General features: G+C 38.4%; 2 protein-coding genes across 3 annotated transcripts in view; one reads left to right on the top strand and one right to left on the bottom strand.

Moving 5' to 3' along the window:
• Nucleotides 1–5,980, bottom strand: part of DBF4 (DBF4 zinc finger) — a 29,188-nt gene extending 23,208 nt beyond the window's left edge. For both annotated transcript variants that reach the window (XM_026504997.4, XM_026505006.4), the window contains exons 1-2: nucleotides 5,622–5,980; nucleotides 4,194–4,363 (exon numbers count right to left, since the gene is read on the bottom strand). In XM_026504997.4, coding sequence (XP_026360782.1) covers nucleotides 4,194–4,363; nucleotides 5,622–5,667 — 216 coding nt within the window. In that variant the 5' untranslated portion in view covers nucleotides 5,668–5,980. The remainder of the gene's footprint in view (nucleotides 1–4,193; nucleotides 4,364–5,621) is intronic.
• Nucleotides 5,981–6,048: 68 nt separating this feature from the next.
• The window catches only part of SLC25A40 (solute carrier family 25 member 40), a 52,498-nt gene continuing 37,331 nt past the window's right edge, over nucleotides 6,049–21,215 (top strand). Inside the window, exon 1 of the mRNA XM_026504975.4 lies at nucleotides 6,049–6,271. The gene's annotated coding sequence lies outside the window, so the exon portion shown is untranslated. The remainder of the gene's footprint in view (nucleotides 6,272–21,215) is intronic.

Genomic DNA, 21,215 nt, shown 5'->3' with positions numbered 1-21,215 from the left:
ACATGGTATCTCCTTCAGGATATTAATCCCCTATCAGATATATGATCTGAAATCTTTTTTCTTCCCATTTTGTGGGTTTTCTTTTTACCCTCTGATAGTATCCTTTTATGCGCAAAACCTTTTCATTTTTATGAAGTCCAATTTATTTTTTCATTTGTTCTCTATGTCTTTGGTTTCATACCCAAGGAATCAACACCAAATCCAATGCCACAAGGCTTTTCCCTATACTTTCCTCTAAGAGATTTATCTCTTATGTTTAGAACTTGACCCATTTTTAATTAATTTTAGCATATGACCTGCGATAAGGGTCTAACTTCACTTGTCAGGAGTTTCCCTAGCATCAGCTATTGAAAAGATTGTACTTTCCCCACTGAATGGTCTTGGCACCCTTGCTGAAATCAATCAACCATATATGTGATGGTTTATTTCCAGGGTCTCTATTTTGTTGCACTAGTCTCTATGTCCTTATACTAGTACCACACATCTCCTTTGGTTTTCCAGTTCCTGTAGGAAGAGTTATAATTCTTCAGTAGTAAATAAAATGTCTTTCACACTTTAGCCCCGGTATAGCGCTGTTTCTTGCTACTTCCCCCCATCTAAATCCCAAGCTCAAGTCACATTGTAATATCAGTAGTTGCTGAAATTATACATAAATTTTAAATATATTCTTCCCTCTATTTAGTTTGTCCATTCTACCTGGTATATTTCTACTAGACTTTCAAAACTTGGGTTAAGTTCTATCTCTGCTATGATTACTAAAGGCAAAATTAATCATTTTCTTCTCTATATTCTTTTTTTTTTTAAGTAGGCTCCATGCCCAGTGTGGAGCCCAGTATGGGGCTTGAACTCACAACCATGACATCAAGACTTGAGCTGGGATCAAGAGTTGGACACTTAACCGACAGAGCCACCCAGGCACCCGTCTTCAATGTATTCTACTGGCAATTTCTACATAACTTCTGTTAAAGCACTGACAATGCTATACTGTAAATGATTTATGTGTCTGATGTTCCCATAGACTGAAAGCAGCAGACTACATCTTATGTATTTCTGCATCCCCAGCAGCTAAAATAGTGCTAGCATATTAGACACCAGTGGAATAATTTTTGAATGAATTTCCGCATGTCCAAATCATAATCATCCTTCAAAGCCGACTTCAAATTGTATCTGCACAACAGTTTCTGAGATTTCTTAACTGGAAGTAATTTCTCCTTCTTGTTGATATTAAATGTTGTTTTACAATTAATTGTACTCATGCAATCTCTACCTAGATCAGAGGCAGGACGGACATAAGATTCATATTTGAAATCTACCAAAACAATACCATACCCCTGCAGTGCTGACTTAATTTCATCCTGGTCTTCAATTTATTAGCTATTAATTTAGGTCTTTTAAAGACTAAACTTGAAACATTTTTGAGTCACTCAAGGTTACAATGAACAAGTAACTCTGTCTTCAAGTTCATTACATGGCAAGGCATTTACCCTTACATCTCTGTTCTTCTCCAACTGCCTTATTTTAGCCCAGAATGTTTAGATATGGACCTAAATATGGTTGGTTCCATGTCCTTTTTAAATGGTTTCGTAATAGCTACATTCCTTGCCACTACTAGAAGATATTTTCCCATTATGTCCGACGTCACTGCTGTGTTTTCAGTGGTTGAATTTGTCACAAGTGTACTCTCCAGGAAAATGGGGTATGTTTTCATTAAGAGTAGAGAAAACAAATGCATAAAGTGGACAATTACAGATAAAGACAATACTGGTTATAATCTGAAAATAAGTTACAAAATGATAAAGGGCGTAACTAATCCTAAAAATTAAGTAACAAGAATCATCCTTTCAAGGAATATCTATTTAACTAAGTATTTCTTAAAGTTGAACGCTAAAACTCTTAGTGTCTAGAGATCAAGATTCCTTTATAATTCATGTAACAGATCACCAGAATGAAGTCTTTTTTTTTTTTTTTTTTTTTAGGGATAGAGATGGAAATGTCATCAGAACAGAAATGAGGACATCACTGAATTATTGGAAAGATAGTGTGGGGAGGAATCATAGTTTGATTTAAAAATTTTTAGGGGCGCCTGGGTGGCACAGCAGTTAAGCGTCTGCCTTCGGCTCAGGGCGTGATCCTGGCGTTGTGGGATCGAGCCCCACATCAGGCTCCTCCGCTATGAGCCTGCTTTTTCCTCTCCCACTCCCCCTGCTTGTGTTCCCTCTCTCGCTGGCTGTCTCTATCTCTGTTGAATAAATAAATAAAATCTTAAAAAAAATAAAATAAAATAAAAATAAATAAAAATTTTTAAAAAGAGAAATTAAGAAGTACAGTTAAGTCAAATTCAGTTGAAAATTCACAGCTCAAAGAAAAAAATGTGAAAACATATGTTCTTAATATGCTCTTCACTTCATTGGTCTACTTCAAACCATTTTAGGATAAAAATTTGAAGTGTATAAAACCAAAAGGTCTCCCAACTATTATCAAATGCATAAGTTAATTCAAAACTTGTTTCTTGCAAGTGCCTCAGGAACTGCTGTGGGAATGAGAAAAAAGGGGCAGGACAAGCATCCCTATACTAAATAGAACCACTGTTTTAGCTTTAAGTTTCCTTTTTACTGGCTTTATACATTAGACTTCTGAATGATTTTGCTTGAAGGGTTCTACTGCTAAAAATACAAATCTAAAATCACTGTTTTTTTTTTTTTAAGATTTTATTTACTTGTTTCACAGAGAGAGAGAGAGAGCGCGCGCACAGCGCACAAGCAGGGAGAGGGAGAAGCAGGCTCCCAGCTGAGGAGGGAGCCCAATTCGATGTGGGGCTTGATCCCAGGACCCTGGGATCATGACCTGAGCCCAAGCCAGATGCTTAACTGACTTAAGCCACCCAGGCACCCCTGAAATCACTGATTTAAATCATAAAAGGTTAATGGGTTATTCATCATATTTGAGAAAGCTGTGAAACTGTATCAGATAGCTACTTTGTAGCCATTAATTGCTAGAGGAACAAAACGGTGTAGCAGCATCTTAGTCTGGGAATTAGGCAGCTAATCCCAACTGGGCCAGTCATTTTACTACTCGGGACCCTTAAGCACTTACTTTCAAAAATGAATAAAAGAAAGCAGTATTTATTCAAAGGTGGCAGGCCTATAAAACATGATTTTTAGGAATGTAGTCATATGGTCATTATGATACATGTTACTGCAATGAGAAATGTGACAATGTTTTAAGAAAATGAGTAACAAGGGGTGCCTGGGTGGCTCAGTTGGTGAAGTGTCTGCCTTTGGCTCAGGTCATGATCCCAGGGTCCTGGGATTGAGCCCTGCATTGGGCTCCCTGCTTAGTGGGGAGCCTGTTTCTCCCTCCCCTCTGCCCTTCCCACCACGTGCTCTGCCTTGTGCTCTCTCTTAAATAAATGAAGATCACACCAAGAAACAATTCAAAGAAACTTGTTACGTGTTCTTCTGCAAATTTCTATTCTAAGAATGGCAGATTATTCAAAGATTATTCAACAAATTCAAAGTGCAGCACAAACCTTTTTAAATAGGAAGAACTACGAAAGAAATTAATAAATTCTTAACCTCACTTACTAAAACTTACCCCAACATTAATCTCACTCATAAGAAAATTGTAGAATTTTGCTCAAATTTTCTAACTTCTTAACCATTTACTCAATGTATAAGTTAGGAAAGAGAGCTTTCAATATTCTTAACACAAATTATGTTTCCGTAATGACATTCATTCTGTTGAGATTGTTACCACTCAGAGTAATGTTAACTCTTTGTGGTTCAAAGAGGTTGTCCCTGTTCTGCAAATAACATTCTTACTGTTATGCTAGTCCAGACAAATTTATGTAGTTCCCCAATAATCATAATGAAGGAGTTCCTGCTATTTGGAGGACATACAAACGTTACAATGAGAAGGCAATCAGAGGTTCCACCAGGACAAGGGAAGGAGTCACATTTCTCATACTTCGTGAACTTTACGCTAGACTAAAAATCACAGAAATCTCAAAGTCCTATTAGGCTACAAAAGGTTAAAACAAATAGTTTTTCATTAATGTTAAACAGCTGATAAAAGTTTTAAGCTTGGTGCTTATATGGTTATGTTTCCCAATATGATAATTTAAAATGATTACATATTAGAAAGTACTAGTTACAAATGTTTCCTCTTTTGTCAAGTGTATAGTTTTGACTTACCCCTCCTAGATCCTGAATGTCCTTTTGCAGTTTTTCAGATATGGTGACAGACGGTAAGTCAATGTAAAATATTTTTCCCCAGAGCGGCTTATATTTGGATTTTTCTGGTTTGTTATCAGTTTTCACAGATTTTAAAGATCTGTTTTTTTCATTTTTGACTTGGATTCCACCTGTTGTTTTAAAAAAATGTAGAATTAGATCATGTTTTATGCAGACAGAAAATTTCTAGTTTTAAAAATATTTTTTATACAGTCATATCACAGAGGGGGAAAAAATCTTTATAATCCCACCAATTAAAAACTCAATAGCATTTTAATGTATTTCTTTGTAGTACCACTTAGGATAAAACCAAAATACCATACTTGTTTTAACAGATACTATATTGTAAAATAATTATTGTCCACAGCCAATAGTTGACTCTGCAGGAAATATTTATGCATTTGTTCATTGTTTTTATGTATTACAGTGGAAACTATCTAAAACCTTCTTGAAAGATTTTCCTCCTTACATGTAAACTCCATGGGGTATTTACTCAAAAATATTTATGGAACATCTGCCATTCTGTTGAACACTCAAAACAGGCTTAAAATGTTAAAGACTTATCAATACAAGAAACCTCTGTTACACATAATGACCCAGTCCTCAAAAGGTTCCAAAGTTTAGTTTCCTATAGTTCGCCTATATATTAAGAACTAAATGTCCATTTTAAGAGCCAAATCACCATTCACTTCATTATTTCCTTTGAAAACAGATCTGAGATCGAAACAACTGCTTTAAAAATTAACTTTCATAACACAATCTGTTCATACGTTGGAAATTCCTATATATATACGACATATATATTCTAGATTTTTAAAAAGAAAAAAATCTTGGAAGCTGTTATGTTTTACCATACAAAGTCGTCGAAATGGAAATCTGCTTTCATGTCCGTCTGTAATGTTGAATACAGCAATGGTGTGTTTGAAATACAAATACTATCCCTTAACTTTGTGAGTGAAGTAAAATAAATTTAAGAATAGGACCAAAACCCCACCCACAATCACCCAATTTAATCATGAACCTAAAAGCCACGAGCACCTCTGCTTTCAAATTGAGGCTACAGCTGCAGCCTCAAAGGGCCTGAGCTGAGTCTCAGCATCTGTCCCAGGCCCGGCCAGGTCCGGGTCCGCACATTGTTTTCTAGTTTTACACCCCCGGGGAATTTGGGCCCGCGGCTGGAGCGTGAATAGAGCGAGGGGCCCGGTTGGGATCCTTTCCCTTTCTGAGGCAAAGCCCTGGACGGAGCCTTCCTTCAGGCCACAGAGAAGGACGTACAAGCCAGAAAAGAAAAGAAGCAGGGACCTGGGGGAAGAACTCTAAAGAATCAATGGTGGAACCACGAGGGGAGGAAAGGATTAAAGGGACTGCAGCGGAGGAGGGGCTTCATACCTTGGAAATGTCCTTTGCTGTGGATCCTCATGGCTCCGGAGTTCATGGCAGCCGCCCGGCACCTACATACTGGGTTCGGGACAGTGTCGCACCGGGCGGCCACGAAAACACAGCTACTCGAGGCCGATTTATCAGCCGGTCCCTCTTCCCCTTCCGCAAACTACCACACCCACGCAATAGAGATGCAGCGTCTACCGTCCGGGTTTCCGGGACCGAATCCGACTCCAAGGCGCGGAGGAGGAAAAAGTAAAGCACAAACCAGTGGGCTGCGGCGGTTGAAGATTTGAAAACGCGTCACGCGGCCGCGGCGCCCATACGCGCGCCCCGCCCTCTCTCACGCCGCGCGCCGCGCCGCGCCCCGCCTCGCGCTCGCCCCCACGTGCCCGCCTCCTCGCGCCGCGCGCCCCGCCCCCACGGGCCGCGTCTCCGCCCCCGCCCCTCCCCCATGGCTATGCCTTTTAGGCTTCAGGTCCCCGGTCTTCCCCCGTGACTTCGGGTCCCTTCGCTCTTCTGAAGAGTCTTTGTGACTGCTGTTGACCTAACACAGTGAATGCAGTTAGCTCCGGAGGCTAGTCCAGCCCGCCAACAGTGTCATCCCCGCCTCCTAGGGTCGCCAGGACCGCGTGCCCTCCAGCTGCCTCCTTCACCAGGTACGCTTCTTGCCCACGGGTCGGCTGTCCCGGAGGCCGAAGGCGCGGCGGCTGCGGGCTAACTAGGACTCAGCCTCCGGCCGGGCCGAGCTGCTTGGCAGCGTGAGCCACTGCCCAGCACGCCCCGAGGCGCGGAGCGAGGTTTTCCTGCGGTCACCGCCGACCTTGCCGGCCTGAGACAGGCCGCAGAGGGACTTCCAGGGCGGGAACGGCCTGGGCAGGGGTCGTAGGAGCGAGGGTCTGGCCTGGCGGCCCCTCCCAGTCTAGAGCCAGTTCAGGTCGCCTTGGACCTTTTGGTACCTGACTGCGTGCTGCTCCTTTGACCTCTGTTGTGCACAGACCTTTTTTCGATTTTTGTGAAGTTTGTTTCAACAATAATAGAAAGGAAGTGTAATGTGAAATCTTAAATCCTAGGGTTTGGGGTCTGGACCTACCGCTTACCACGTAACTCTGATTAAATTACCTAATCCCTTGGAGTCCCAGTTTTTTCACTTGTAAATGGGGGTAATGGATTATAGTAAGGGTTAAATTAAAATATTTTGTAAGTAAGTTAATTTTGTTTTGTAAGTGGAAAAAAAATGCTTCACAGAATTGTTTTGGGTTTGTTTCTGTTTATAGACTTGTGAAAAAGGAAGAGGATTAAATCTTGTGCTGTTTTGCATTCATCAACTTTTGGCCATAATAGTCACTCATTGTTTAATGATTGATATATTTATTTTATTTTTATTTTTTTAGGGAGGGAGGGAGACAATGTTAAGCAGGCTCCAGGCCCAGCACGGAGCCCCACCCCTGGCTGAGCTCATGACCTGAGCCTAAATCAAGAGTCAGCAGCTTTACTGAGACGGAGCCACCCAGGTGCTCCTAACGGTTGATTTTTGAACTAGTAGAGGTCAGAGAAGTTAGTGCCAATATCACTGTTTCACAAATAAGTACTTTAAAGCATAAACAAGAATGGATTCTAATAACCCTTAACCAAAATGGAGAATCCTGAGGTCGGTGGTTCAGGTTTGCTAAAGGAAATGAAAGTTTAGTTGTAGATGGCTTTAAGTTGAAGGGCCGAGGGAGAGAAGCATGGAACCATCATTATACGGCAGTTGATAATATTTGTCTGTAACTCCAGAGAGATATGGGGGTGGAGTGAAGAGAGGAAAAAGATGGATTTGGGAGACATACATATCCTCAGCCATGGGCAGGAGGAGGTGTAGTTTGAACAAAACATACTCAACATTAGATGTTCTATTTGGGGAAGAAGACCTATTTTCAGAATGTAAGACTGATGAATCACAGGCTTGTACCCCCGAAACAAATAATACATTATATGTTAATTAAAAAAATAAAAATTAAAAAATGTAAACTACGGAAAGAGCGCAAGATTTTTTGTTTATAAAAAGCTTTAAGATTGAGAAACACGAATATAGAATGTAGTTAAAGTCATGGAAGGAAATGAAATTGCCCAGGAGAACATGTGAAATAAGAGAAGCAGTGATGAGTAGACGGTGATGAAATAGTGAGAAAGATGGAGAAAAGGCCAGAGAGTTAAGAAGAGAACTGGGAACAAAACTTACCATCCGAAGTCACAGAATTACAAACATTGGGATCATGCAGGCTTCACTATCTGGCTTTGGGTAGTTTTGAGTCTCAATTTTAATCTATGGAAAGGGAGTAATTAATACTTATCAGATGTGAGAATGAAAGGAAACATTTTTGAAAGCTTGATTAGTTAGTACACAGAGTGAGAGCTCAGTGAGTGCTGTCCTGGTGACCTCTGCACCAGCTCCTCCATCTTCAAGAGTTCAAAAAGGCCGAGACTAGAAAAATAGGCCTTTGATTCCGGTATTTAAGATGTCATTGTTTTCCTGGGCGCCTGGGTGGCTCAGTAGGTTAAGCATCTGCCTTGGTCGGGTCATGATCTCAGGGTCCTGGGATCGAGTCCCACGTTGGTCTCCCTGCCCAGCGGGGACTCTGCTTCCCCTCTTCCTCTGCCCCCCCCTTCGTGCGTGCTTTCTCTCTCTTTCCCTCTCCCTCTCTCAAATAAAATCTTAAAAAAAAAAAAAGATGTCATCGGTTTCCTTAGTGAGAATTTCAGTAGATGACTGTATAAGGTATAAGTACTAGATAAGAACAAGGGACTTGAAGTGCAGACAGATTGAGTGTACTTTTGAAAAAATTTGTCAGTGTAGGGAATTATAGTGATAGTAAGGGAAAATAGGGTCTTTGGAAGGTTTAGGGGGTATGGGATAGATTTAAACAAATTTCTATTGAACGTAAAAAATGAAAGCTCATTTTATGTTCCAGTGAAAGCTGAGTTACCTCTTATATTTACTACAATGAGGAAACAGTAACATAGTTGTACCCTATGCTTTTAGACACACCCTTGACTGCATTATAGGTGATAATGCCAAGCTATGAATAAGCTGAAAGTCTTTTACTGGTCAGTGTTAATAATTTTCTAATCTTTAACTCAAGGTTAATTTTAGAAAATATTATTGGAATTCAGATCTTTTAGTAGTTACAGGAAAGACTTGGTCATGCATGTATGGCCTGTATGCATGGAAACCCCCTTACCTATCATATCAGTAATCAGAACTATTGGTAAAATTATAAAGTTTATGTTAAAGTATATCTTAAAGTATGGTTCAGGGGAGGGGTGTAATTTCAAGAACTGAATGGGGGTGGGGGCAAGGTTATATGTGGTGAGAAGTTTGTTTAAAGAGTTGTATTAAGCAAAGTTAGAGAACACTGAGCAGAATGATGGTCTAAGTAAATGAAAATTTGGCTGTAAATCAGGAGAAATGAATTTCATTCAGCACTGGCTGTATTCCTAAGAAATTTTATTACCTTGGGCAATTTCACCTCTTATAGTACATTGTAAATGAAGACAGTATCTGCTTAGTCTACCCCATAACTTTGTGATTATCAAATGAGACCTTATCTGCTTTTTCAGACTACCTCACACATATATCCAAAGTTAAATTTTTGTTCTAGAGCCTAGACAAATGAATGGATTTGTTCATTCTTCCGTGATACTCACCACTTTCCTATTGCCTTTCTTTTGCTTAAGCCTCTCCACCTGTTCCTCTCCCTGTTCCTAGCAAGCCTAGCTTTGAATGAGTCTTATCTCCTGCTCATTTGGGGCTTTCCCTAATAGTCCTGTTTGATTCATATGCTAACTACTGATATGTTATCTTCTGAAATATGTTCTCCTGCTATTTTTTAAATTTAATTTACAGTCTCAATACCCTGGTGAGTTGGAGGACCTAAGGGTTTTCAAAGGTTAAATTGTTAGTTTTGTAGGCTAAGCATATGAAAATACAGCTGGGGCACTGAAGGCCCTGTCTCAGGTGATGGTGGGCTCGGAAACCGGGAAAATTCAGTGTATCAAGACCTTGAACACAACCTCAGTGAAGGGTAAAAAATGGAGAATAAGCAAGACAGGAGGATTCAGAATTTGAAAATGGTTTCTTCTATGACAGTATGATTCACAGGCTACTGTGGCGTTTGTGAGAACTGTTAAAGATAGTGAGCTGGTTCGGAGGTGATATGTTATTCTGAATTAGATGGTAAATTCCTTAAGGGTGGTAAAGAATACATACATACTATTTGGCCATGACTATAAAATAATCTACCTACTTACCCACTTCCTTCTTTCCTTCTGCATTGATTGAGCACCTACCATGTGCTATGCTCAGTGAGATTGGTTTACCTATGACCCCATAGAAATCTCATTATGTAAATTTTAAAAATTTCTAAAACATTAGTCCCTTCTTATCCCAGATTTCAGTTACCCTCCATCACCCATGGTCCAGAAGCAGATGATTTTCCTTCTGACCTATTGTCAGGTCAATAGTAGCCTAACGGTACTTCATTCACTTCACTTTACCGGATCACACAGGCATTTTATCATCTCACATTATCACAAGGAGGGTGATGTTCAGTACAGTAAGATATTTTGAGACAGCAAGAGACCACATTAACATAATTTTTATTGTTGTATATTATTATAATTGTTCTGTTTTTAGTTACAGTTAATTTCTTAATGTGAGTATTTTATAAATTAAACTGTCATAGGTGTGTATGTATAGGAAAAAACATACATTGAGTTTGTTACTATCTGGGGTTTTAGGCATGCACTGGGGGCAGTGGAATGTATCCCTTGGCAGATACAGTCCATAAAATGGACCCATTTTAAGTGTACAGATTGAGTTCTAATAAATATGTATATCCATGTAATTACTACCACAATCAAAATATGTAACATTTCTGCTTCTCAGGAGGTTATTTCATTCTTCATTCCAATCTCCCATCCCATCAGAGGTAACCACTTTTCTGATTGCTATGGTTTGATTTATATCTGACTGATACAGTTTTTCCTGTATTTTAACTTACTATAAGTGAAATCATGAAATTTATATGGTGTAGCTCTGCATTATTTTGCATAACATAAGGAAACCTTTTATGTCTTCCATGTTGCTATAGATATCAGTAGTTCATTCTTTTTTATCTCTGGGTAGTATCCCATGGTGTGCATATACTGTACATGTTGATTTATATTTGGGCAGTTTCCCAGTTTTAGCTGTTATGAATAATGCTGCTGTGAACATTAGTATACAGTTCCTTTTGTGGACCTATGTTTTTATTTTTCTTGGGATTGCTGGATCATACATTTACTGAATGCTTGACACCATGGAAGTTACTTAAATTTTTAACCCTGACCCCAGCAATATATATAAGTCCCATTTGCATTGTGGTCACTCACTGAGAGTGAACTGGTATCTTACCTAGGTGAAATTCACATAATATAAAATTCACCATTTTAAGTATTTTGAAGTATATAATTTAGTGACTTTGGTACATTCACAATGTTGTGCAGTCATAACCACTATCTTATTCCAGGACATTTTTAACATCTTAAAAAGAAATCTAGTACCCATTAAACAGTCATTCCCCCAACCCCTTTCTCCTCAACCCCTAGCAACCACGAATCTGCTTTCTGTCTACCTATTTGCCATTTATGGACATTTCATATAAATAGCATCATAAAATAGGTGCTTTTTGTGTCTGGCTTCTTTCATTTAGTGTACTGTTTTCTCAAGATTCATCCATGTTGTAGCATGTATCACTACTTCATTCTTTTTTTTCTTTTTTTTGGTTGAATAAAATTTCCTTGTAGGGATACATCATATTTTGCTTATCCATGCCTCAGTTAAACATTTGGTTGGATTGCTTCCGCTTCTGGCTGTTATGAATAGTAATGCTCTGAACATTTGTGTACAGGTTTTTGTTAGACTGTATGTTTTTAGTTCTCTTAGGTATATATCTAATACTGGAATTGCTGGGTCATATGAAAATTTTATGTTTAGCATTTTGAGGAACTGACCAGCTTTTCCACAGTGGCTGCACGATTTTATCTTCCCATTGGTGTATGTAAAAGTTTCCCATTTCTCCCCATACTCATCAACACTTGTTATTTTTTTTTCTTTTTTTAAAATTATGATCTTCTTACTGCTGCGAAGTGGTATCTCATGGTGTTTAAACAATTTGCTATGCTTACCACAAGTATAGCTACCATAAGATACTGTAGAACCCTATTACAATACCATTAGCTGTATTCCCGATTCTCTATACCTTTTATCCCAGTAACTTTTTCAATCCATAACTGAAAGACTATCTCTCACTCCTCTTCACCGATTTTGCCTATTCCCCCACCTCCTCCCCTCTGGCAGCCATCAGTTCAATGTATTTATGGGTCTTCTTACGCTTTTTGTTTGTTTTGTTTTTTTGTTCCACATACAAGTGAAATCAGATGGTATTTGACTCTGTATCTGATGTGTTCACTTGGCATAATACCCTCTAGGTCCATCCGTGTTGCTGCAAATGCCAAGATCTCATCCTTTTTTATGGCTCAATAATACTACATTATATTATATTTAAATATGTACCACATCTTCCTTATTCATTCATCTATTAATGGATACTTGGGTTGCTTCCATATCTTGGCTATTATAAGTAAGTCTGCAATGAACATAGGAGTGCATATATCTTTTTGAACTGGTGTTTTTTGTTGTTCTTGTGTGGGGGGGGGTAAATACATCACAGTAGAAACACTGGATCATATGGTACTTCTATTTTTTAAGTTTTTGAGGAACCTCCATACTGTTTTCCACATTGGCTACACCAATTTACATTCCCACCAACAGTGTACAAGGGTTCCCTTTCCTCCACATCCCCTCCAGTGCTTGTTATTTCTTGTTTTTTCATTCTAGCCATTCTAACAGGTGTAAGGTGATACCTCATTGTGGTTTGATTTACACTTCCCTGATGATGACTGATGTTGAGCATCTTTTTGTAAGTCTGTAGCCATCTGTGTGTCTTATTTAGAAAAATGTCTATCTGGGTCCTCTGCCCGTTTTTTAAATCATATTATATGTGATTTTGGTGTTGAATTGTGTGAGTTCTTTATATATTTTGCTTCCACTATTATTGGATAATCATTTGCATGTATCTTCTCCCACTCAGTACATTGCCTTTTTCTTTTGTAGGCATTTCCTTTGTCACGTAAAAGCTTCTTATTTTGGTGTAGCCCCAATAGTTTATTTTTGCTTTTGTTTCACTTTCTTGAGGAAACCTCTACAAAAATGTTGCTATGGTTGATGTCAAAGCAATTATTGTCTATGTTTCCTTCTAGGAGTTTTATGGTTTAGGGGCTTACATTTAGGTTCTTAATCTATGTTGAGTTTATTTTTGTGTTTAGTGTAAGAAAGTTCTCCATTTTTGTTCTTTTGCACGTAGCTGTCCAGTTTTCTTAGCACCATTAATTGAAGAGACTGTCTTTACCCCACTGTTTATCCTTGCTTCTTTTGTCGTACATTAATTGATCACATAAGTCTGGGTTTATTCCTGTGCTGTCTGTTCTGTTCCAGTGATATATGTATCTGTTTTTGTGCCAGTACCATACTGTTTTGATTACTACAGCTTTATAGTATATCTTGAAATCTGGGATTGTGATACCTCCAGCTTTGTCCTTCTTTCACAGAATTGCTTTGGGTATTTGAGATCTTTGGTGGTTCCATACAGATTTTGGTAATATGTATCTAGTTCTATAAAAAAGTGCTGTTGTCATTTTAATAGGGATTGCATTCAATCTAGAGATTGCTTTGGGTACTATGGACATTTTAATAGTATCCTTCCAGTCTTTGAGCATGGGATATCTTTCTATTTGTTTTTGTTGCCTTCAATTTCTTTCATCAGTGTTGTATAGTTTTCAGAGTACAAGTCTTTAGCTCCTCAGTTAAGTTTATTCCTAGATATTTTATCCTTTCTGGCATAATTGTAAATGGATTTGTTTCCTTAATTTCTGTTTCTTCTACTTTGTTACTGGTGTATAGAAATGCTACTGATTTCTGCATGTAAGCTTATATCCTGCAACTTTAGTGAATTCATTTATGCTAATAGTTTTTTGGTGGACTCTTTATAGTTTTCTGTGTATAGTATGTCATCTGCAAATAGTGACTGTTTAACTTCTTCTTTACCAATTTGGATCCCTTTTATTTCTTGTTTGGTTCCTGTGGCTAGGACTCCAGTACTATGTTAAATAAAAGTAACAAGAGTGAACCATCTCCATTTTTCACCTTTGACGATTTTCAGTCTTTCTATATGGCCTTTATTATGTTGAGGTATGTTAGCTGTAAGCCCACATTTTTGGGGCGCCTGGGTGGCTTAGTTGGTTAAGTGTTCAAGTCTTGATTTCAGCTCAAGTCACGATCGCAGGGTTATGAGATCGAGCCCTGCATCAGGCTCTGTGCTAGGCGTGAAGCCTCTTTAAGATTGTCTCCCTCTTCCCCTCTCCACCCTTGAAAAACAACAACAGCACTTTTTTGAGAGTTTTTATTATGAATGAATGTTAGATTTTGTCAAATGCTTTTTCTGCATTTGTTGAAATGATCATGTGATTTTTATCATTTGTTTTGTTGATGTGGTATATCACAGTGATTGATTTGTGAATATTGAGCCATTCTTGCATCCCTGGAATAAATCCCACTTGATCATGTGAATGATCCTTTTAAGGTGTTGTTGAGTGTGGTTTGCTAATATTATGTTGAGGATCTTTGCATCTGTGTTCATCAGAGATGTAGGCCTGTAGTTTTCATTTTTTTGTTGTATCTATGTCTGGTTTTGGTATCAGGGTAATGCAGGTCTCATAGAATGTATTTGGAAGCTTTCTTTCCTCTCCTGTTTTTTGGAATAGTTTGAGGGCAATAGGTATTAGCTCTTCTTTAAATGTTTGGTAAAAGTCACCTGTGAGTACATCTGGTTCTGGACTTTGTTGGAAGTTGTTTGATTACTGTTTGCATTTTATTACTAGTAATTGGTCTGTTCACATTTTCTATTTCTTCTTCATTCAGTTTTGGAAAATTGTATATTTCTAGTTTATCCATTTTTTGTAGGTTATCTAAATTCCAAGCGTATAATTTTTCATAGTATTCTCTTTGAATTTTTTTGTATTTCTATGATGTCAGTTGTTAATGTTCTTTTGTTTCTCATTTTCTGTCTTCTTTTTTTAGTAGTTTGGCTAAAGGCTTAACAATTTTGTTTATATTTTCAAAGAACCAGCTCTTGGTCTCATCAATTTTTTTTTCTTGTCTTTATTTGTTCTCTGATCTTACATATTTCCTTTTTGCACTCATCTTTGGCTTTGTTCTTATTCTTCTAGTTTCTCTAGGTGTAAGGTTAGATTGTTTTTTGATACTTTTCTTCTTGAGGTAGACCTCTGTCATTTAAATTTATTTCTTAGTACTGCCTTTCCTGTGTCCCAAAGATTTTGGACCATTATATTTTTATTTGTCTGGATGTATTTTTTTAATTTCCTCTGTTTTCTTGGTGTCCTTTGGCCATTTAGTAGCATGTTGTATAGCCTTGACGTGTTTGTGTTTTCTTGTTTTTTTAATTGTGATTGATTTCTAGTTTCATACTGTCGTAGTTGGAAAAGATGCATGGTATTTCAGTCTTCTTAATTTATTAAGGCTTGGTTTATGGCCTTAATGTGATCTATCCTGGAGAATGTTCCATGTGCACTTAAAAAGAACGTGTATTCCGTTTTTGGATGGAATGTTCTGTATATATTTTTAGGCCCATCTGGTCTAATGTTTTGTCAAAAACACTGTTTTCTTATTAATTTTCTGTTTGGACGATCTATCCATTGATGTAAGGGGTGTTAAAGTCCCTCTTAATGTTTGCTTTATGCATTTAGGTGCTCCAGTGTTAGGTTTGTGAATATTTATAATTGTTAAACCTTCTGGTTTGAATTTGCCCCTTTATCATTATGTAAATCCGTTGTGTCTTATTACAGTCTTTTTTTTTTTTAATCTATTTTTTTTCTCAGTTTTTACACCCCAGCTTTTTTTTTTCTTCTTTTTCTCTTTGTATGGTATCTTTTTCCATCCTTCTGCTTTCATTCTTTTTGTGTCCTTAGGTCTGAAATTAGTCTCCTGTAGTCAACATATAGATGGGTCTGGGTTTTTTATTCTGCCACCTTATGTCTTGGATTGGAGCATTTAGACCATTTGCTTTTAAAGTATTGATAAGTGTGTACTTATTGCTATTTTGCTAATTGTCTTCTGGTTATTTTTGTAATTATCTGTTACTTTTTTTTTTTCCTCTTGCTCTCTTTCCCTGTGATTGATGACTTTCTGTAGTGTTTTGCTTGGCTTTCTCTTTATTTTTTGTGTATCTATTATAGGGTTTTGGTTTGTGGGTACCATGAGATTCATGTATAAGATCTTAGATATATAGCAATCTATAGTAAATTGATAGTCATTTCAGTTCAGACACATTCTAAAAGAACTTTCTTGCTCCCTTTTCCATGTTTTATGTATATGTTGTCATATTTTACATCTTATTATTCATAATTCTTTTTTGCTTCTCAGTATCACCTTTTCCACTTAAAGAAGTTCCTTTAACATTTCTTGTAAGGCTGGTTTAGTAGTGATGATGAACTCCTTAACTTCCATTCATCTGGGAAACTCTCTCTCCCTCAATTCTGAATGATATAATTTTGCTGAGTTGAATATTGTTGGTGGCAGGTTTTTTCCTTTCAGCTCTGAATATATCATGCCACTGTCTTCTGGACTGCAAAATTTCTGTTGAAAAATCAGCAGGTAGCCTTATGAAGTTTCCCTATCTGTAACTTTTTTCGTTTCTCTCTTGCTGGTTTTAAAAATCTCTGTCTTTAACCTGTGTCATTTTAATACTCATTTGTCTTATTGTGGACCTCCTTAGGTTCATCTTGTTTGGAACTCTCTATGCTTCCTGATCCTGGATGTCTGTTTCCTTTCCCCAGTTAGGGAATTTTTCAGCTATTGTTTCTTCAAATAAGGTTTCTGCCCCTTTCTCTCTCTCTCTTCTTTCTGGGAGCCCTATAATGTGAATGTTTGTTCACTCGATGTTGTCTAAGAGATCCCTTAACTTATTCCTCATTTGTTTTCTTAATTCCTTTTTTTTTTCCTGATGCTGAATTTGGGTGCTTTCCATTACCCTGTGTTGCACGTTACATAACTGTTCTTCTGCATCCACATATCTACTGTTGTTTCCCTGTAGTATATTTCTCATTTCAGTTACTGTATTTTTTAACTTTGATTGGGTTTTCTTTTTTTTTCATGTTTCTCTTTGTTGAAGTTCTCACTCAGTTCTTTTCAGTCTGGTTAGCATCTTTGTGATCATTGCTTTCCACTCTTTATCTGGCATATTGCTAATTTCTGTTCCTTTTTGTTTTTTTTTTCCTTATTCCTTCATTTGAAGCATCTTCTGTCTCCTCGTTTGCTTGACTTTGCTGTGTTTGTTTCTATGAATTAGTGAAATGAGTACTTTTACACTTGAAGGAATGGTCTTGTGTATGGTCAAACCCTGTGTGGACTCTGTGTGCTTGGTGACTTTGACTGGCTGGAGCTGTGTCTGGCATGTGCTGGGGGTCCTGGAGTACTCCATGTTGGGCTGCCCTGGTGGGGTGACCAAAGCTGAAGCAGGCATGGGCCAGGGTGATTCCAGGGCTCTCCATGAAGAAAACACCCTGGCAGGATAGCTGAAGCTGAAATGGGTGCAAGGCGGGGTGTCCTGTGGCTCTCCATGCAGAGAGCACCCTAGTAGGATGGCTGAAGCTGAGGCAGGAGTTCTTGGGGGTGTTCCGTGTAGCAAATAAATTTGAGGTGGGTCATGAGCTGAGGTGTCCCTGGGCACTCTGCATAGTGAGCACTCCAGCAGTATAGCTATAGCTAAAGTGGGCTTGAGCTGGGGTGCTCCCTGGGCTTTCCATGCAGAAGGTGCCCTGGGAGGACAGCTGAAGCTGAAGCGGGTGCAAGCCTGGGTGTCCAAGGGTGCTCATTGCAGAGTGTGCCCTGGCAGGGTGATTGGAGCCAAGGCCAGCATGGGCTGGGGTATCCTGGGGCACTCCATGAAGGGACAGCTTTCCAGATAGGCATGACCCAGGAGGTCCCAGAGTGCTCTGTGCTGGGGATGAAATGGTGTAGGCCTGAGGTGTTCTAGGGTGCTTATATCTGTGTCACCTTGGTGTGACAGCCAGAGCTGTAGTGAGCACCCACCAGGAGTCTCCTGCTGTATATGCACTGGGGCTACCATGGTGGGACTGATAGGTTTGGTGTGGGCTGGGACCTGGGGCTCACAGAAACTGTAGGCCAGCTGTGGCATCTGGACCTTGCTCCTGTGCATGCTGTCAGTATGGAGGGGAACATAAACCGTGGTGTTCACCAGCACCACTGACCCGGAGAGAATTCCAGTAGCTCCCTCGCTGTTTGGTGGAGGTCTAGGACTGGATCTTTTTTAGTTTAGTTGCTCTTTTAAACCTACACTTTTTTTCTGTGTCCCAGGGCATCCAGAACTACGACAGGGCTCACTGAGGTGGCAGGCCAGCAATGGGGCCCAGAACTCTGCTCCAGTCTGCATTATTGGGGTGGAGGATGAACATGAACTTGGCACTCACCGGCTCCTCCAACCTGAAGAAAGGTCCAGCAGCTCCCCCACTGGTGGAATTCTAAGGCTGGATCTTTTAAACCAGGACTTTTTTATTCTATGCCCAAGGCAGACAAATCTGCTCTAGGTTCCTCAGTACTATCCCTTCCCTTTTAGAAGGTGGGGATGGACAGTAAAGTCTCCCCCAAACTGAAAAGATGCTTTGAGGCCGAAAAACAAAGCAGGTGATTTTGTACATTTTTACACGGAGTTTTATTCAGGGTAGCTTACTGACAGGGAAGATTTAGGCAGAGGATGATCCATGGCAACTGCATAGTTTTTCTCTGCAAAGTTCGGACCTTAATCTACAGATTTTATAGAATAAGTGGACATGCAGAAGGGCATCGTAGTGAGGTTAAAGGGTCTGCATGTACCTCAAAGGGTTTGTGTGCACCTAATTGACAGCTAACCTTTAATTAGATCTTGTGGCACTACCTGTGTGTCAGGAATGGGAAAGACTTAACAGATTCATGGGAGGCCAAAACAAGCCTTCCTCTATGCTGACCTTGGCAGGGATTTCTCAGGTAATGTAGATCAGTCTCCAAGGGGCCTGGAACACATAGCCCAAGAAGGATCATTGAGTGAAATGAACAAGATGGAGGTCCAAAGATGGAATCAGTATTGTCAGCACTCTTACACTTCCACTACAGTTCCCTGCATTCAGGGGTTCCCTTCATTATCTTCTCTCCATCTCTCTTGCTGTGTTCTATGTGGTCTCTCTAGCCTTACTTTATATATTCTATCTTTTTGTGCAGAAGCTGTTCAGTCAGCCCTTAGTTCTTTAAGAGGAACTGCTCTATAAATAGGTGTAGATTTAGTGTGTCCATGGAAAAGGTGAGTTCAGGGTCTTTGTCACCATCTTGGACCAGAACTCCAGCTCTTCTAGTACATTTTGTGGATGTGTGTGGTTTTTTTGTTTTTTGGGAGTTTTTTGTTTTTTTGTTTATGGGGTTTTTTTGGTGGTTTCCGAGGTGATTACAGTTATTATTTTAACTTATAACAATCTGGTTCAGATTAATACCAATTTAATCTTAGTAGTATAAAAACTTTGCTTTCATATGGCTCCATTCCTTACCATCCTTCTTTGTGCCTTTGTAGTCATACAGATTACATCTTTATATATTGTATGCCTATCAGCAGAGATTTACTTTATTGCTTTATCCATTTTCTTTTATATTTATCCTTGTTACATTTGCCAGTGCTCTCGTTTCTTTATGGACTCCAGTTACTCCATGCTTATGGATTGGAGGAATTAATACTTTTATGTTAATATGTTTGTTAAAGGGTTTGTACTATCCAAAGCAGTCTACAGATTCAATGCAATCTCTACTAAAATACCAATAGCATTTTTCACAGAACTGAAACAAATAATAAAATTTTCGTGGAACCACAAAAGACCCTGAATAGCCAAAGCAATCTTAAGAAAGAACAAAGCTGAAGGTTCATAATTCTAGATGTTAAAGTATACTATAAAGTTTGGTAACCAAAACAGTATGGTAATAGGAGAGTGAAACAGAATAGATCACATGCATCAGTGGAACAGTCCAGAAATAAACTCACACTTAACATGGTCAATTAATTTGTAACAAAAGAGGTAAGAATATACAATGGGGAGATGACAGTCTCTTCAAAAAATGGTGTTGAGAAAGCTGGACCACTTCTTATACCAAGTACAAAGATAAACTCAAAATGGATTAAAGATGTAAGTGTAAGACCTGGAACCATAAAACTTAACAGTTAAACTTGGATGTCAGTCTTAGCAATATTTTTTTTCTGGATCATTCTCCTCAAGGGAAAAAGCAAAAATAAACAGGACTACATGAAACTAAAATCCTCTTGCAGAGCAAAGGAAACCATCAACAAAACAAAAAGGCAAGCCAGTGAATGGGGGAAGATATTTGCAAATGATTTTTCCAATAAGAGGTTAATATCCAAAACCTATAAAGAACTCCTACAAGTTAATATCAAAACACAGACAATCCAATGTAAAGATGGACAAAAGATCCAAAAAGACATTTTTCCAAAGGAGATTTACAGATGGCAAACAGACACATGAACAGATGCTTATTATCACTAATTATCAGGGAAACGCAATTCAAAACTACAATGAGTTAACACTTTACACCAGTCAGAATGGCCAGTATCAAAAAGAAAAAAAAATAAGTGTTGTTGAGATTGTGGAGAAAAGGAAACCCTCATGTACCATTGGTGGGAATATAAATTGGTGCAGCCACGATGGAAACCATTATGAAGGTTCTTCAAAAAAGTAAAAGTAGAAATATCATGATCCAGTAATTCCACTGTGGTGTATTTACCCAAAGAAAACAAAAACACTAATTTGAAAAGATATATGCACCCATATGTTTATTGTAGTGTTATTTACAATAGTGAAGTTATGGAAACAACCTAAATGTCCATCAATAGATGAATAGAGAAGGAAGATGTGGTATATATTTACATTAGAATATTACTCAGCCATTAAAAAAATCTTGTCATTTGGACAACACGATTTGATCTATAGGGTATTATGCTAAATGAAATAAGTAGAGTCAAATAGTATATTATTTCACATATTTGTGCGATCAAAAAAGCAAAACAAATGAAGACATTGTAAAGAAAACCCAAAAGCTCATATATACAGACAACAAATTGGTGGTTGCCAGATGTGAGGGCAGTGGGGGGCTGGGGGAAATAGGTGATGGGGTTGAGAGGTACAAACTTTTAGTTCTAAAATAAGGCAAGATGAAAAGTACAGCATAGAGAATATAGTCAGTAACATTTTAATAACTTCATTGGTGACTAATTATAACTATATTATGGTGGTCAACATTTTGTAATGTATATAATTGTCCAATTGCCATGTTGTACACTTGAAATTAATATATTCTGTGTCAACTATACATCAATTTAAAATGTTCAAAAGTAA

The sequence above is a fragment of the Ursus arctos genome, unplaced genomic scaffold (genome assembly GCF_023065955.2).
Source record: "Ursus arctos isolate Adak ecotype North America unplaced genomic scaffold, UrsArc2.0 scaffold_3, whole genome shotgun sequence".
NCBI classification, from domain to species: Eukaryota; Metazoa; Chordata; class Mammalia; order Carnivora; family Ursidae; genus Ursus; species Ursus arctos.
The sequence above is the reverse complement of the archived record's forward strand: the minus strand, read 5'-3'. Positions and strand labels throughout refer to the sequence as shown.